The sequence below is a fragment of the Lepidochelys kempii genome, chromosome 10 (genome assembly GCF_965140285.1).
Source record: "Lepidochelys kempii isolate rLepKem1 chromosome 10, rLepKem1.hap1, whole genome shotgun sequence".
NCBI lineage: Eukaryota > Metazoa > Chordata > Testudines > Cheloniidae > Lepidochelys > Lepidochelys kempii.
Genome location: NC_136389.1, coordinates 33,505,270 through 33,523,456, shown reverse-complemented (window position 1 = coordinate 33,523,456; position 18,187 = coordinate 33,505,270). Strand labels below are relative to the sequence as shown.

The window sequence follows — 18,187 nt, the reverse complement described above, 5'->3', positions numbered from 1 at the left end:
GAGGAGGCTGGCCAAGATTTCAAGGGTGAAATCTGTGTACTATGAACTGCAATATCCAGTGGGATGAGGAAAACTGCTTAATCTAGATGTTGCCTGGTCTAATAGGGTTGAGAGTTTAGATTTTGTGCTTATATTTTATTTTATGTTCATAACCAACTCTGACTTTTGGCCTATCACTTATAATCATATTTGTTTAACTGTTTATCTTTGGCAGTGAGTTTGCCTGAAGTGTGTGGCAAATCTGCACATTTTGCAAAGGCTGGTGAAGCAATTAATAAATTTGCACTGCTCATCTTGAGCAGTGCAACACGGTATATTCCTAAGGTACAGTGCTGGGAGCTGGGGGGATTTGGCTGGTGCCTTTCCCTATGATTTATGAGTGGCTCTGGGAGCATTCATGCAATATAGCCGGGTGTCGGGCTCCACGTGCTGTTGTGCTGAATGATAGCAGCACCTGGAGGCATTTGTTGCTAGTCTCTAGCAAGGCAGTGTGAGAAAAAACCTAGGCTGGAGAGAGTTCAGGGGGCACAGCGGTCCCACAGTCCCAGGATCCCCTTGGGGGGATCCCATCACACTCATTGTTCCCAGGAGCTTCTGTCACTACATAGGAGCTGCGGGGGAGGCAAGGCAGGGGGAGCTGGCCCACCCACTCCACCAGGTCCTGACCTAGGGTCCAACATAGAATCATAGAATAGAGACCTCAGGAGGTCATCTAGTCCATCTCCCTGCTCAAAGCAGGACCAATCCCCAACTAAATCATCCCAGCCAGAGCTTTGTCAGGCCGGGCCTTAAAAACCTCCAAGGATAGAGATTCCACCACCTCCCTAGATAACCCATTCCAGTGCTTCACCACCCTCCTAGTGAAATAGTGTTTCCTGATATCCAGGCTAGACCTCTCCCACTGCAACTTGAGACCATTGCTTCTTGTTCTGTCATCTGACACCACTGAGAACAGCCTAGCTCCATCCTCTTTGGAACCCCCCTTCAGGTAGTTGAAGGCAGTTATCAAATCCCCCCTCATTCTTCTCTTCTGCAGAGTAAATAACCCCAGTTCCCTCAGCTTCTCCTAGTAAGTCATGTGACCCAGCCCCCTAATCATTTTCGTTGCCCTCCGCTGGACTCTGTCCAATTTGTCCACATCTTTTCTGGAGTCAGGGGACCAAAACTGGACGCAATACTCCAGGTGTGGCCTCACCAGTGCTGAATAGAGGGGAATAATCACTTCCCTCGATCTGCTGGCAATGCTCCTACTAATACAGCCCAATATGCTGTTGGCCTTCTTGGCAACAAGGGCAAACTGCTGACTCATATCCAGCTTCTCATCCACTGTAATCCCCGGGTCCTTTTCTGCAGAACTGCTGCTTAGCCAGTTGGTCCCCAGCCCAGTTACTGAGTTACCCAAATTATGTTTTCCCTGGGTCACTTCCTACCAGTCTGGTGCTCCTCAATTTGGGACATGGTCACTGGCTTAGCAGACTCTCCTCAGTCTCTAAGTTTGTTCAATCAATCAATCAATCAATCAATCTCTTTTCGGACTTTAAGCTCCCAAAGGGTGGAGAGTGGAGAAATCCAAGTCCCTGCTGCCAGAACAGCCTGTGCAAAGCTGTTGCCACTCCTGACACAACTCTCGGCATCAGCCTTCCCTCCTGGTGCCACATGCAGCTCATTTCCCACTTTTCTTGGGCTACCAGTGTCCTTTTAAACTGTTCTTCTATTGGGAACGTGCCCTGCACCTGTTGAGAGGTGGGGCCTCCCTAGTCGAGTAGTGCTGTACTCCCAGCCCTGCTTCAGTGTGGGGTTTGTAGGCCCCCTCACACACCTTCCCCATCGAATTCGGCATCACCAAGTCTGCTTGTGTCACAGTAACCCCTCCCCTCCAGACTTGTCCCATAAAAATAAGTCTGCATTTTTATTATCTTTACTGGCTTGATGCTGTACTTCAAAGCAATATCGTTGCAGGGACAAATATCGCCGCATGACTCAGGCATGGTGGTCCTTCCTGGATGGTAGCCATCGGAGGGGCACGTGAGCCATCACTAGCTGGAATGGTCGGCCCACAGGTAGTAATGTAAGGCCTCCACAGCCCCTTTAACCACGAAAGCCTCCTTCTCAATCACCACAGATGTGACTTTTTAGGGAAACAACTTCCTGCTAAGATATAGGGTAGGATGCTCCTCTCTCCACACTTCCTGCCACAGTGCAGCTCCAACTCCGATGTCCAATGTATCTGTAAAATAAAAGGTTTTGAAACATCAGAGTGAAATAAAACACGTTCTTGACCAGCCTTTTTTAATACCCTGGAGGCCTTGTTGCAGGCCTTGGTCCACTGGATCTTCCTCTCTGAGGCATCGTTTACTGGGCCTGTTAAGTGTACGGCTGTCATGGCAAAGCTGGGTGTGAACCGCCTACTGTATCTCACTAGCCCCAGGAGGTGACCTACGTGTTTCTTCGTAGAGAGGATCAGGCATTCTGCCAAGGCTTTTACTTTGCCATCTAATGGATGTTAACTGTCCCCCACCCACCATGTATCCCAGATAGTTCACTTCCCAGTTGTCTAATTGACATTTCACCTGCTTAGCTGTCAGCTTGGTCTCTTAGAGTGCCTGTAGGGCCGCTGTGAGGTGTTTATGTGGTCGTCCCAGGTCCTGCTGTAGATGATGATCTCATTGATATACAGCTCCATACTGACTATGTGGGTGCAATACTGTGACACACTGGGGTCCAATCTAGACCAGTCAGGGGCTGCGTCACCCTTGCCCTGCAACCTTGAGTGCCTTGCTGATAGTATCTCCCACCTAGGTTGCTCACAAAGAGCCTTCTAGCATGCAAGTCACACCCTGAGTGTCTGTGTGTAGCTGCAGCCTGCCAGCCACACTTGGATTACACTCTGGGTCTCAGCAGCCTTAGTTATACTGCAGGGTGACCCCAGCACACTCCCAGTACTGGGTTTTCCCGCAGAAATGTGTGTCTTCTACTGCCCAGCCTCTCCTGGATAGTCCAAATATACTAAGTCAGTTAGTCCTTTAAGGGAATAATACAATAGTTTACCACCTTAAATGGAGTTACCCAGACATTTTAACTTAAACACTCTGGATTAGATAAAAACAAGTTTATTAACTACAAAGAGAGAGATTTTAAGTGAGTACAAGCAATGAGGCATAGGAGTCAGAAATAGTTACAAGAAAAATAAAGGTAAAATGCTTCCTAGTCCCTAACTAAAACAATATTAGATTTAAAGCAAAGTTTCTCACCACGTGCTTCCAAAAGTATTACTGACCAAACTCTTCAGGTCAGACTCCCCCAGAGTCCAACGGTTGCTTCTTTTGTCTTCTCAGGTGCAAAGAGTGAGATGGACAGGAAAAGAGAGGAGAGATCTCTTGGAGTGTTTGTCCCTCTTTTTTATAGTTTCAGTCCGTCTTTGAAAAGCATTTCCAGCTCAGAACCAAGAGACATGGGGTCTGGTGGAGGAAGGAGACCTAGTGCTGTTTTTCTGCTAAGATGCAGATCTCTTTGACCTTTCCCCCACTTTCTTGCCAAAGAATGGCCTCTTGATAAATGACGGCTCATCAGCTTTGTTGACAGCTGGCTGGGGTGTCAGCTTGCCTTTTGTCTTTGAGAAACTGGTTTAGCCTCTCCCCAGACTTATCTGGGAAACACACATCAGTCATGATTTCAGCTTATGTTCATAACTTTACACTTAATGTTGCTACACGCATTATACCATGATGTTACTGATCAGCAAGTTATGATACCTCACAAGACATGCCTTGTACAAAGATTATTAAAATAGTGTGTAGGGTGTGAATACAGGAGTGCATTCCGTCACAAACACCCTGGAACATAACCACAACCCCATGCAGACCAGAGGGCATAGTTCTAAACTGGAATAAGCTCAGAGGCACATAGTAGGCCATCTTCTACCTAAATTCAGAGGCAAGGGGAATCTGCCAATACCCCTTGGTTAGGCTGAAGGTGGATATGTATGTGACAAGTCCCAGCCACTCCAGTAATTCATCCATTTGCTGCATGGGAAAGCCATCTAATTTGGATATTGCATTCACTTTTCAAAAGTCTATGCAGAACCGTGTTGAGTCATCCCATATGGGCATGAACACTATCGGACTTCACCACTCACTACGTGACTCCTCAATGACCCTCAGGGCCAACATGTTTTGTAGCTCTTGTTGCACAGTCTCCCATATTTTTATGGGTAATGGTCTCATACTTTCATGCACTTTCTGGAAGGGTTCAGTCTCTATATGAGGAACACTGGGTGCGTCCTAGCATGGTGCCTCTGAAAACATGAAGGGGAACAAGCTGATGCGTTTGTGTATCTTCTGTTCCTGTTTGGGTCGCAAGCCTTCCCTAATTGATAGAATCGCCATAGCATAAGTGACACTCAGTCTCCCAGTAGGAGTCCTCTGATATGGGCACCCTTATTATGATGATACTTCTGGTCATGTTGCACCTTCAACAAGTTCTCCTTTGAAAACTCACTCAAGGATGTTAGCTTTCCTCTTAATTGTATTACATACTGCACTGAGTTTCATAGATTCATAGATACTAAGGTCAGAAGGGACCATTATGATCATCTAGTCCAACCTCCTGCACAACACAGGCCACAGAATCTCACCCACCCGCTTGTGCGAAAAACCTCTCTATGTCTGAGCTATTGAAGTCCTTAAATCGTGGTTTAAAGACTTCAAGGAGCAGAGAATCCTCCAGCAAGTGACCCGTGCCCCATGCTACATAGGAAGGCAAAAAACCTCCAGGGCCTCTTCCAATCTGCCCTGGAGGAAAATTCCTTCTCGACCCCAAATATGGCGATCAGCTAAACCCTGAGCATATGGGCAAGATTCACCAGCCAGATACTACAGAAAATTTTTCCCTGAGTAACTCAGATCCCACCCCGTCTAACATCCCATCAGGCCTATTTACCATGAATATTTAAAGATGGATTAATTACCAAAATCATGTTATCCCATCATACCATCTCCTCCATAAACTTATCGAGTTTAATCTTAAAGCCAGATAGATCTTTTGCCCCCACTGCTTCCCTTGGAAGGCTATTCCAAAATTTCACTCCTCTGATGGTTAGAAACCTTCGTCTAATTTCAAGTCTAAACTTCCCAATGACCAGTTTATATCCATTTGTTCTTGTGTCCACACTGGTACTGAGCTTAAATAATTCCTTTCCCAATCTGGTATTTATCCTTCCAATATATTTATAGAGAGCAATCATATCTCCCCTCAACCTTCTTTTAGTTAGGCTAAACAAGCCAAGCTCCTTGAGTCTCCTTTCATAAGACAAGTTTTCCATTCCTCGGATCATCCTAGTAGCCCTTCTCTGTACATGTTCCAGTTTCAATTCATCCTTCTTAAAGATGGGAGACCAGAACTGCACACAGTATTCCAGGTGAGGTCTCACCAGTACCTTGTATAACGGTACTAAAACCTCCTTATCTCTACTGGAATTACCTCTCCTGATGCATCCCAAGACTGCATTAGCTTTTTTCACGGCCATATCACGTTGGCGGCTCATAGTCATCCTGTGATCAACCAATACTCCAAGATCCTTCTCCTCCTCCGTTACTTCTAATTGATGCATCCCCAGCTTATAATTAAAATTCTTGTTATTAATCCCTAAATGCATACCCTTACACTTCTCACTATTAAATTTCATCCTATTCCTATTACTCCAGTTTGCAAGGTCATCCAGATCCTCCTGTATGATCCCGGTGCTTCTCTAAATTGGCAATACCTCCCAGCTTTGTATCATCCTCAAACTTTATTAGCACACTCCCACTTTTTGTGCCGAGGTCAGTAATAAAAAGATTAAATAAGATTGGTCTCAAAACTGATCCTTGAGGAACTCCACTGGTAACCTCCCTCCGGCCTGACAGTTCACCTTTCAGTAGGACCCACTGTAGTCTCCCCTTTAACCAATTTCTTATCCACGTTTCAATTTTCATATTGATCCCCATCTTCTCCAATTTAACTAATAATTCCCCATGTGGCACGGTATCAAACGCCTTACTGAAATCTAGGTAAATTAGATTTACTTTGTCACTTTGGATGGGCTATCACCAGCAGGAGAGTGAATTTGTGTGGGGGGGTGGAGGGTGAGAAAACCTGGATTTGTGCTGGAAATGGCCCACCTGATGATCACTTTAGATAAGCTATTACCAGCAGGACAGTGGGGTGGGAGGAGGTATTGTTTCATATTCTCTGTGTATATATATAAAGTCTGCTGCAGTTTCCACGGTATGCATCCGATGAAGTGAGCTGTAGCTCACGAAAGCTCATGCTCAAATAAATTGGTTAGTCTCTAAGGTGCCACAAGTACTCCTTTTCTTTTTGTAGATCCACTGCGTTTCCTTTGTCTAAAAAATCTGTTACTTTCTCAAAGAAAAAAGAAAAGGAGTATTTATGGCACCTTAGAGACTAACAAATTTATTTGAGCATAAGCTTTCGTGAGCTACATGAATACTTTTCTTTTTGCGAATACAGACTAACACGGCTGCTACTCTGAAACCTTTCTCAAAGAAGGAGATCAGGTTGGTTTGGCATGATCTACCATTTGTAAAACCATGTTGTATTTTGTCCCATTTACCATTGACTTCAATATCCTTAACTACTTTCTCCTTCAAAATTTTTTCCAAGACCTTGCATACTACAGATATCAAACTAACAGGCTTGTAGTTACCTGGATCACTTTTTTTCCCTTTCTTAAAAATAGGAACTATGTTAGCAATTCTCCAATCATATGGTACAACCCCTGAGTTTACAGATTCATTAAAAATTCTTGCTAATGGGGTTGCAATTTCGGGTGCCAATTCCTTTAATATTCTTGGATGAAGATTATCTGGGCCCCCCGCTTTAGTCCCATTAAGTTGTTTGAGTTTCGCTTCTACCGCAGATATAGTAATATCTACCTCCATATCCTCATTCCCATTTGTCATGCCACCATTATCCCTAAGATCCTCTTTAGCCTTATTAAAGACTGAGGCAAAGTATTTGTTTAGATATTGGGCCATGCCTAGCTTATCCTTGACCTCCACTCCATCCTCAGTGTTTAGCGGTCCCACTTCTTCTTTGTTTTCTTCTTATTTATATGTCTATCGAACCTTTTACTATTGGTTTTAATTCCCTTTGCAAGGTCCAACTCTACTTGACTTTTAGCCTGTTTCACTTCATCCATACATGTTCTGACCTCAATAAGGTAGCTTTCCTTGCTGATCCCTCCCATCTTCCACTCCCTGTATGCTTTCTGCTTTTTCTTAATCACCTCTCTGAGATGCTTGCTCATCCAGCTTGGTCTACAACTCTTGCCTATGAATTTTTTCCCCTTTCTTGGGATGCAGGCTTCTAATGGCTTCTGCAGCTTTGATTTAAAGTAATCCCAGGCCTCCTCTACCTTTAGATCCATAAGTTCTTCAGTCCAATCCACTTCCCTAACTAATTTCCTTAATTTTTGAAAGTCAGCCCTTTTGAAATCAAAAACCCTAGTTGCAGGTTTATTTTTGTTAATCCTTCCGTTCAGTTTGAACTGAATTAGCTCATGATCACTTGAACCAAGATTATCCCCTACAACTATTTCTTCTATGAGGTCCTCACTACTCTCCAAAACCAAATCTAAAATGGCATCCCCTCTAGTCGGTTCAGCAACTACTTGGTGAAGGAATCCATCAGCTATCGCATCCAGGAAAATCTGAGCCCTATTATTATTACTAGCACTCGTCCTCCAGTCTATATCTGGGAAGTTAAAGTCTCCCATGATCACGCAGTTTCCATTAGTATTTACTTTATTAAAAACATTAAAAAGGGCTCTATCCATATCCAGATTAGGTCCCGGCAGTCTATAGCACACCCCAAGCACGATCCCAGGGGAGGCTCTATTAGTTTTCTTCCCCAATATAATTTTTGCCCAGATGGACTCTGTCTTATCCATTCCATCGCTTCTTATTTCTTTACAGTCTACCTCATCATTGATATACGATGCTACTCCACCACCTTTACCTTTGTTTCGGTCTTTCCTAAACAGCACAGACCCTTCAATACCTGTACTCCAGTCATGACGACTATTCCACCAGGTCTCTGTTATCCCTATAATATCTGGATTCACTTCCTGCACCAGTAGCTCTAGTTCCTCCATTTTGTTACCTAGGCTCCTCGCATTGCTGTACAAACATCTTAATTTTTGCTGTTTGGCCTCGCTCACATTCTGTACCCGATTAGGCGCGGTCATTCTACAGCCAGTATGACCTATTAGACTGGTATCCACACTGCCCTTCCTCCTTATATACATTCTCCTACCCATGGCTGTATCCTTTCTTACTTCGTTTTCTTCCCTCTCAATGCTAAAATCCGGCGTGGAGATTACCTGGACATCTCCCAACCATCTCCCCCAAATTCCTAGTTTAAAGCTCTCTTAATCAGTTGTGCCAGCCTCCATCCTAGAAGTCTATTTCCTTCCCTACTCAGATGAAGTCCATCGTGAGAGAACTGTCCTCTGTCCATGAACGCCTCCCAGTGGCCATACATCCCAAAGCCCTCCTTGTAGCACCACTGCCTAAGCCATCTGTCGATAGTCATAATCTTGTCACACCTTTGTTGCCCTTCTCAAGGAACAGGCAGAATCCCACTAAAGATTACCTGAGCCTCGATTTCCTTAAGTGTCTTCCCCAGCCTAGCATAGTCTCCCTTAATACTTTCCAGCGAGAATCTAGCCGTATCATTTGTTCCCACATGAACGATAATTAGGGGATTCTTTCCCTTTCCCTTTAGGATCCTTTTCAACCTCAGGTCTACGTCCCATATCTTAGCATCTGGAAGACAGCATACCCTTCTATTTTCTGGATCAGCTCTGGTTACAGGCCTGTCTATTCTTCTCAGTAAAGAGTCCCCGATCACATAGACCTGCCTTTTCCTGGTGACAGTGCTATTCTCCAGTCTATCCCCTGTTCCCTCTGGCTGCAAGTTCTTTCCATTCCTATTCTCCCTTGTAATCCTCTTCAACCCATCCTGTATCCTCCTGAGGCTTATATTTGGTGTAGTCTCCATTAACTCTTCCCCTTTTCCTATATGACTAGCCACTCTTCTCTTCTTCCTTGTCCTCCCACCTTCAGTGACTACCTGCTGAGCCCCTTCTTCATTTTCCAACTCTGCAAACCTGTTCTTGAGCTCTGTTTCTCCTTCACTAGCCCGTCTTTTCCTCTGCCTCGTTCTTTTAGTCACATGCTTCCACTGACCACTTTCCTCACCCAGTCTCCCCACAGAATTCCTCAGTCCTGCTTCCATCTGCAAGTCTGAGCTTTTCTCTTCAGATACCTCATGTCTTTGCTCCATAATCTGCTCAAAGTTAATGGACTGTGACTCCTATTGCTCCAATGTTTTGCAAATCAGATCCAATATTCCCAGGGGTTGTTGCCCATATAGTAACTCAAATGGGAGAAATCCCATAGAAGCTTGGGGAACTTCCCAGATGGAGAACAGAAAGGATGGGAGGTTGGAGTTGATCCCAGTAACAAAGATAGGAGGCCACAAACTTCTTTAGCATCTTTTACAAAGTTTTATTAAAATGCTTCACCAGCCTGTCGGTCTGTGCATGGTGAAAGCCCTAAGAAAATTAATTTATCTTTAGCAAATTGCATAGCTCCTTCATTAGCTGTGACATAAAATTGGTTCCCTGGTCAGTGATATTTCTTTAGGAATCTCCACCCGGGCGAATACTTTCATCAATTCAGTGGTGATGGCTGCCACCTTTGTAGAATGGAGGGGTATTGACTCAGAGTAGCATGTAGTATAGTTCATTGGTCACTAAGATATACTGGTGCCCTCCTGTGCTTTTAGTCAATCCCTATTAATCAATCCCTACCCTTTTGAATGGGGTCGCTTCCATGGGAAAGGGTACTAGAGAGGCCGTAGGGACCTTTTTTGGCCTTGCAGACTGACATTTGGGGCATGAAGCACAATAGTCCTGCACTTCCTTGTGGATACCTTTTTTCAGTATTTTTTCCTGCCCATAATGTCCTCCACTTGGGCCTCTCATTGTGTCTTCTGCTCCTCCCTCTTTCCCCTCTAGGGACACCGCTTGTCCTAATCCAAGCAGTTCCCAGAAGAACTTCCAGTCTCACCGACTATCATGGGGTAAGCTAAGTTCGGGGCCACTCCTATGCAAGTAGTATCCGAGCAGTTCTGTATCGATAACTGGCAGTGGTGCAAGTAGAATTCATTTTTTACCGGTGCGCTGCACCAGCTAAACGGGGGGCACGTGACCTCCCCACATGACTCCTTACGTAACCCCGCCCCGAGCCTGGGATCCTGTGCTCTCCTCCTCCCCTCCCCATGATCCATCCCACATTACCCGGGGGGAAGGAGGGGGCTGTGTCCTCCTCCTGCTGCGCCGGAGACTTCTGAACCACAGGGCTCTCCAGAACCTCAGCGGCGAAAGGAAAACTTGGGTCCAATGGGCGTCCCATGCCAGCAGCTCCTCTAGTGCGGCTGTACCGGTACTGCCCCCAGCCCTGTCCTCCAGCGGGCTGCCTACAGACCCCAGACAGGAGATCCTAGACGCAGCTGTGTGCAAGGGCTGGGGGAAGTACAGCTGTGCTGGAGGAGCTGCCGAAGTGGGGCTGCCTGGTGGCCCCACATTCTGTTCCTCCTGTGACTTTCCGGTACAGTGTACAGGCTATAAATATCTTACCGGTACAGCATACTGGACTGTACCGCCCTACTTGCACCACTGATAACTGGACTTGCCTTATGGGTATGGATGTACATCCCAATGGATGCACATCCCCATGTATGCACTGAAGGTATACGGTGGCCAAAGATTCTCCATGACCGCGGCCAGGTGTTCTCTGATCATTGTCTGACTATAGCCCAGGTCTCCTAAGCCTTGGACCCTGACTCCATTACACTGTACCGGAACCACCAGTTTCTCCGAACCCCTCTTCTGGGTTCTGGATTCCACTGTCCAGACCTGTCTGTAGTTACAGTCCATATATGGGCAATCTCATTGAAAATGATCCAGTTGACCGCAGGTGAAGCAGTTGCCTGACTGGGAAGGTGCTTCAACTGTTTGGGCTCCGCCCCCGAATGGTGTTCCCATGTGGGGGCCATCAGGTCACACTGGAACTGCCCTCCTGGCCTCTCTCTCCATGGATAAACTCCTGTGGTCAGTCTCTGCTCAGTTGGTCCCATCCCCTTTGGAGTGGCAGCCAGGATCCTCTTGTGCTTCCCCTCCTTGCTCTCCCCCGCCCCAGTCACCTGAGTTGGCCAGCGTTGAGTTGGGTCCCCTTCTGGTGTTTTGCAGGCAGGCCTGGCGATCAGCAAATAGTTCTCAGTCAACATCACTGCTTCCAACAGGGTCTCCAGTTGATATTGTATTACTCACCTCCAGATGGGAGGATCTGGAGGAATTGCTCTAATATGATCTTCCCCACCATCTGTATTGCTGTCTTTTCCTTGGGCTGGAGCCACTGCCAGAAGTGTTCCTTTAAGGTCTGTACCAATGCCCTAGGTCTGACACCAGGAGCAAATGTGTCTCATTGAAATCTCGGGTGGTGAGCCTCGTTGGAGATGCCAAAAGCATCCAGGATGGCTGTCTTGAGTAGGGAATAACCCTGTGCAGCTACTGTTTCTAGGCTCCAGTATATGGCCTGCACTGTCCCTGTTAAGTATGGAGCAACCAGGACCACCCAGCTCTCCGCTGTCCAACAGGTTGCCCTAGTGACTCTCTTGAATGTCACCAGGAAGGCTTCAGGTTTGTAATCTGGTTCCATTTTTGTCACCCTGATGCTGTGGCTGATGTGGTTCATTAGGGGCTCATTCACCTACACATCTACTAATGTGATATATGCCATCATGTGCCAGCAATGCCCCTCTGCCATGAACGTTGGCCAAACTGGACAGTCTCTACGTAAAAGAATAAATGGACACAAATCAGACATCAGGAATGGTAACATACAAAAGCCAGTAGGAGAACACTTCAATCTCCCTGGACATTCAATAACAGATTTAAAAGTAGCCATCCTTCAATCAAAAAACTTCAAAAACAGATTTCAAAGAGAAAATGCAGAGCTACAATTCATTTGCAAACTTAACACCCTTAATTTGGGCTTGAATAGGGACTGGGAGTGGCTGGCTCACTACAAAAGCAATTTTCCCTCTCTTGGTATTGACGCCTCCTCATTAATTATTGGGAGTGGACCACATCCACCCTGACTGAATTGGCCTTTTCAACACTGGTTCTCCACTTGTAAGGTAACTCTCTTCTCTTCATGTGCCAGTATATTTATGCCTGTATCTGTAATTTTCACTCCATGCATCTGAAGAAGTGGGGTTTTTTACCCACAAAAACTTATGCCCAAATAAATCTGTTAATCTCTTTTAGGGCTTTCAGCTCCTAAAGGGGGTCAGCTAGAGCAGCCTTCACAAACTTGTTGCCATTCCTGACACAATTCTCAGCATCAGCCTTGTTTCCTGGTGCTACATGCATCATTCATCCCCTTTCCCAGAGCTACCAGTGTCCTTTTAACTGTTCTTCTACTGGGAACATGCCAGTATCTGTTGAGGGACAGGGCCTCCCTAGCTCACTAATGCTCCACTCCCAGCCCTGGTTCAGTGTGGGGCCTGTAGACCCCATCACAAGAACTGATTTATTAGACATATTTATGGAAATTAAATAAACATGGGTTTTAGGGAAAGAGGGGCAGTACAAGTATTTGTCAAGGCCTCCTCCTCACTCTTTCTTCAGACCATATGAATGAGAGAACTGAACTGAACTCTGGCCATTCCCCGGACAGCTCTGGAACATAAGGCATGGGGAAGATTTTAATGGTTGATTTGTGTGGGGGGAAGGGAAGTTGAGGGAGAAATGAGGGCTCTTTCCTCACTAACTGCTTTACCTCCAGCTGGTTTAAGAAAACTTAAATATCAAATATCCAGAATAATGTAAAATATAATTAAAATATAAGTGTAGAACACATAAAATGCTATTTTACACATCATTAGCCAACCAATGGAATTCAGTCTTGTAGGAGGTAATCAATGTGCATAATGTGGATGGTCTTTTTTATAAAAGCCTATTAATTTTATGACTAACAAAAACATCTGTAGCTCTGCAAACTAAGGGACCAATGCTACAAAGACTTACGGGATGTAAATTCTTGCAGGATTGGGGCCTAAATAAAAGTAATCCAATCTCATGCTTCAGAGAATAAATTGATAATTTGAGAGGATCAATTAGATTTCTTCCCCAATTCATACAACCTTGAACACTTGGCTAGTTGCATTATGCTAGATGTTAGGAATTTAAGATTTGTAACACTAGTACAGACCATTGATACATCAAGTCTGGATTGGTGCATCCCAGCTATGGTTAATACTTGATAGTTCAGACAAAGAGGAACAAAATGTAAACAAATTATGATGCATCTGGCCAAATGTACAATAGTGAACATTTGCAGTAAAACTGCTTCGACCTTTGTGGTGATGATTTTACACCCCAAAGCATGAGACCTTATTAATCCTGTCTTATACATAATTTATCATACAAAAATATTATTTTTGGCCTTAAAATTATCCAGCTGCTTTTTAAATCTAGCTGTAGTATTTAACTTTCTGATCCCCTCCGGAAGCAATTTTCACAGGCAAATTACACACTGTGCAAAAATGGCTTTTTTTATTTGGTTTTAAATTTTCCTGCCATTAATGTCATATTATGAGACATCATAAAAAGAGGGATTGATAATTTTTTCTAACCCTCAACGTTGTAAGTGGAGTACCTCAATTAAGTCTCTTTAACTTTTCTTTTCCAGTTGAAATAATCCCAGTAATATGCAGAGGCGATGTGATGGATGTGCACACATTGCATGGAGCAGCAAGGGGGTGCACAGGTAGATTGATGTTGTGGGGAGACTGTCTGGGGTGTGCACATGCTGTGGGATGGCAGCATGAGGCTGAAAAGGTGGTTGTGCAAGAACTGCAGCGAAGCAGCATGATAGATATGTGGGCAAGTGTTGTGTGAAGGTTGGGGTGTTGCAGGAATTGGGTGTGTGAGGATAGAGAGCATCACATAGACATTTAGGTACCATAGGGAGGCAGCACGGGAGCGGTGGGTGGACACCATGGGGAAGGCATGAAGTGGGCACAGGCTGGTGCTGTGGGAAGGTATGGACACTACAGAGAGGCTGCATGAGGTGGGCATTATGGAGAAAACAGTATGGGGGATATGGGAGGGGCATTATGAGGTGGAAGGGGGTATGGGTGAATGTTGCTAAGAGGTTTGGGTGCTATGGGTAGGCAGCATGGTGCATCGTGTCACACCAGTGAGATGGGGTGTGGGTGCTACGGGGAGGCAGCCTGCGGGCAAGAGATTTGGCTCTACAGGGAAGCAGCATGTGAAGGGTATGGGCAGACAGGGCAATGGGGAAGCAGTGTTGCGGCCTATTGCACCAGTATTATAGGTGAGCAGCATGGAGCAGAGGGCTGTACTCCAGGTCTTCCAAGGCAACAAAAGTCTAGCTTGATGCTCTCTGTAAAAGTTGGTGGGTGTTGCACTCTGTTGTACCAGAGCTATGGGTCTGTGGGCCTGGGTTGGCAGGGGGAGAGTATGCACTGCCCCTATGGGGACACACGGGTGGCAGGCTGGAAGAGGAGACAATGGGGTGCTTCCCCCTGTTGCAGTGGTCCTATAGAAGGCGGGCACACAGCACAGGGTCAGGGGCCAGTGCAGGGAGGTAGTGTTTGAGGGGTGCATATGCTTGGCAGGTGCTGTTGCACCAGTGGGACAGCAGAGGTGCCCATCCTATGTGGCTCCAGGGGATAGGTCCCTGGATAATTTAGTAGGACCAGAGGGGAGGGGTTAATTTACGTGTTTATTTACATATATTTGCATCCTTTCCTCCCACAGCTAGGAGCCTCTTGGCAACTCAGGCTCAGTTCGCCTCTTTCCGGCACCGCTCGTGTCTTTACGGGTGCGGCGAGGAGGGGCGTGCCTGTGCGCGGTGACGCAGAACGCAGGCTCCGCCCCCGCCCCGCCCCCATGGTCCCTGGAAAAGAGAAGAGAAAAAAAAACTTTTTTTTTTAATTGAGGAATCAACAGCCGCCATCTTGTCGCGGAGCCGGAGCGCGGCGCGGGCGGGAGCGGGGCCGGGCCGGGCCGGGCCAGGGCAGCGGGGCCGCCCGCCGGAGCACGGGCAGCCGCACGGAGCGCCGCGGAGGGGCAGACGGGCTCGGCCAGCGGGGCAGCGTCAGCCGGGGGGCGAGCCGGGCGCCGCCGCCGCCGGGAACGAGAGCAGTGGCCGCCGCGGCCGCCGCGCTGCGCTCATTGTTTTTCTTGCCGGCGGTGGCGGCTGCTCCTGGGCGGGCGGGGGTCGAGGGGCCGAGTGAGGGCCCGGCGCGGGGCCGGGGCGAGTCCCCCGCTCGGAGGGGAGGGGACGGGACGGGACGGGGCGCGGAGGAGCGGGGTGGGGGGGCGCTATGCTCCCTGAGTGACTGACTGAGCCGCCATCCGGGCACCTCCTCGCTCGGCAGGGAGGGGGAGCGGCCGGGAGGAGCGAGCCAGGCAGGGCGGGGGCGCTGGGCTCTCTCCCCACCCCGTCCCGAGCCCTCCTCCCTGCGGCCTGCTGCGGCGGCGGCCCGGCCCGGGCATGGGGCAGCGGGGGCCGCCGCCGGCCGAGCACTAAGCGGCGCTGTTGCTCGGCCGAGTTTTCCTGGGCGCTCCGCGCGGAGTCTCTGCTGGCGGCTGCCCGAGGCCGGGAGCGCAGGATCCGGGCGGCCCCGGCGGGCGGCGCGGGGCTGGAGCTGTGACCGCCGAGCCGGCTACCATGGCGGAGAACTTACTGGACGGGCCGCCCAACCCCAAGCGAGCCAAGCTCAACTCGCCGGGCTTCTCCGCCAGCGACAGCACAGGTGAGGGGGCCGGAGGCGGGCAGCCCGGACCCGGAGCTCGCAGCTCCCCTCCCTCGGAACCGGGCAGGGGGCGGCTTTATGGGGGCGGCTTCTCGCCTAGGAGATCGGGAGAAACGAGCTTCCCCGCGGAACCGGCCGGTAGCCCCTCGCTGTCCGGGGTGACTCGCACCTAGCGGGGTCCCTGCCAGCCGACGGAGCCTGCCCTGCCGGAGGTCTACCGCCTGCACCTGACTCCCGGGGCTCTTCCAGCTGGGTCCATGGCCACTGGGTCGGACCCTGTGTGTAACTTCAGCCCGTAACCACAGATCTGTAAACAGTGAAGGGCTCTAGGGCGTAGTAAGACCTGAGGGAAGCAAAGGGGATTGTTTCAGACTCACCTTGCGCTTGTTTGTGCCTGGTAAACAAGTGTAAGTTAACGATGGAGCCAACCAGAACTTTAAAATTTCTATATTTTTTTCGGACTGAGGCAACATCTTCAAAGGCTTTTTTGGTTTCTCAGGAAAACGTGTGTTCAGAGAGATTTATTCCTGCAGTCTGTGCATGTATAACTTTGTCAAAACCGCATAGTTACCCAGTGTGCTGGAATAGCTCCTATCTGTTCAGAAATGCTGTGTAAATATGTGGGAATCAGTGTGAAGTGGTTCAGAGAAGTAGGTGTTTTTCTTTCACAGTAACTACTTTCAAAAGTTTTGGCTTTGGACAATAGTGTTTTTTTCAGAGCATATGATGTCGTTTTTAAACACACTGGATCAGCGTATTTTATGAGCTGTCAAATTTCCTCCCTTAAAATATAATTCTGTGCAGTACACATGCATTTCTTTTGTGCACTTTTGTGTGTGCATCCAGTTTCATCCTTGAATGTATTATCACAACCCTGTTCTTAACTAAAAACTGGGTTTAGTAAATGGTTGACTCAGTCTGCTCTGAGCAATTTTCCTTAAAAAAAAAAAAGTGCATATTTTGTTAAGCATTTCAGTTGTATGGTACATTATCTTGTATATATGAAAACACCCCAAGTAGTGTTGTAATGTTTACACATTAATGTGGTGTAAATTTGACAGTAGGTTGTCTTACAGCCATCCTTACTGTTTCTCTGAGTCTTTCTCATAACAGGTGGGGAGCAGAGGAACACCTGAAAAAGAAAATGTACAAAAATTGGCAAAAGAACTCTAGGTCAGGTGTAGTACTTAGCCATTTTAACTCTTTTTTGGAACTGACTGGAGTTGACAGTGAATGACAATACCCATTGCTGTGAAATGCACCATGTAAACTAAAAAAATTGAAATAATTTTTTCTGATCTTTCATATAGTCACTTTAGGTTTTTAACAATGGTAGGTAAAAGATTTTGAAGGTAATAATTTTGGATGTTTTAATTTTAAAGAGAGAGAATGTCCCAGTTTTGCAAACTTACTTATGCATATGGGTAGTCTCCGTGAACTCAAGGGAATCACTCCAGTAGATAACCTTAAGCATGTGCAAAAGTGTTTGTGGAGTTAGGTCCTTGGTCAATAGAAAAATGACAGTGTCAGAGCAAGTACTACAGGTCTGACAAGTAGGAATATCTCACTAGGCACAATGTCTAAAATAACTTTAAAGATAAAAATTAAGATTAAAAAAGTTGCAGGTAGCATTGGTTTTGTTGTTGATCTTAAGTATATTGAAAGTGCTTTTTCCAATTGAATGTTTTTATATTTGTTGCCACTACTAGTAGGCAATACAAATTGTTAGGGTTCTTATGTAAAATATTACTCAAAACTCTGAACTTAAAATGGGATTTTCTTGCCTGTTGGTTTAATAACAAAGTTGCATTACAACCATGAAAATTGCCTTTGACCAGTTGCTCCGGTTGATAGGTTTGAGTGATGTGCCCTCAAAATCAGCAGGCTGTTATGTTCTGCTATTGAATGATGAATAAAGCCTCAGTCCTGCAAATGCTTACAGACATGCTTGCTTTTAGTATTGTGAGTAGTCCCATTGGACTAAACGTTTGATGAAAATACCATTAATTATAGCTAAGTTCTTCCTTGTTTCCCTTTCACATGCTGCTTTCTGTAGCAGTTAGTAGATTTAAGCAACCCATTTTCTGGGTAAATATTACCTGTTAACTTCAATCTTTCTTGTAGAAACAGTTTTCCTTGAGATTAGAATATGCAGAATTTTGGTTCTTTCCATTTGTTCTAGGGTGATGTAAGAATTGTTTGAGGCAAATGTTCCTTGGTGTATTGGAGTAATGTTTGCGTGATTGAAGTTAGTTAGAAGGCTTATGAA

The 18,187-nt window shown here is 46.6% G+C and overlaps 1 protein-coding gene and 1 long non-coding RNA gene across 9 annotated transcripts in view; one reads left to right on the top strand and one right to left on the bottom strand.

Annotated features, from left to right (window-relative positions):
• Positions 1–10,086: 10,086 nt before the first annotated feature.
• On the bottom strand, positions 10,087–15,664 carry LOC140918423 (uncharacterized). Its single transcript, XR_012161183.2, has 2 exons — positions 14,891–15,664; positions 10,087–11,919 (listed from the first exon to the last, which is right to left on the bottom strand). It is a non-coding gene; the product is annotated as an uncharacterized LOC140918423 (long non-coding RNA).
• CREBBP (CREB binding lysine acetyltransferase) overlaps positions 15,479–18,187 on the top strand; it is a 191,714-nt gene continuing 189,005 nt past the window's right edge. For 6 of the 8 annotated variants that reach the window (XM_073362774.2, XM_073362776.2, XM_073362780.2 and 3 more), the window contains exon 1: positions 15,479–15,918. In XM_073362774.2, the coding sequence (XP_073218875.1) occupies positions 15,834–15,918 (85 nt within the window). In that variant the 5' untranslated portion in view covers positions 15,479–15,833. The remainder of the gene's footprint in view (positions 15,919–18,187) is intronic. The other 2 variants (XM_073362779.2, XM_073362775.2) reach the window with 1 other exon arrangement.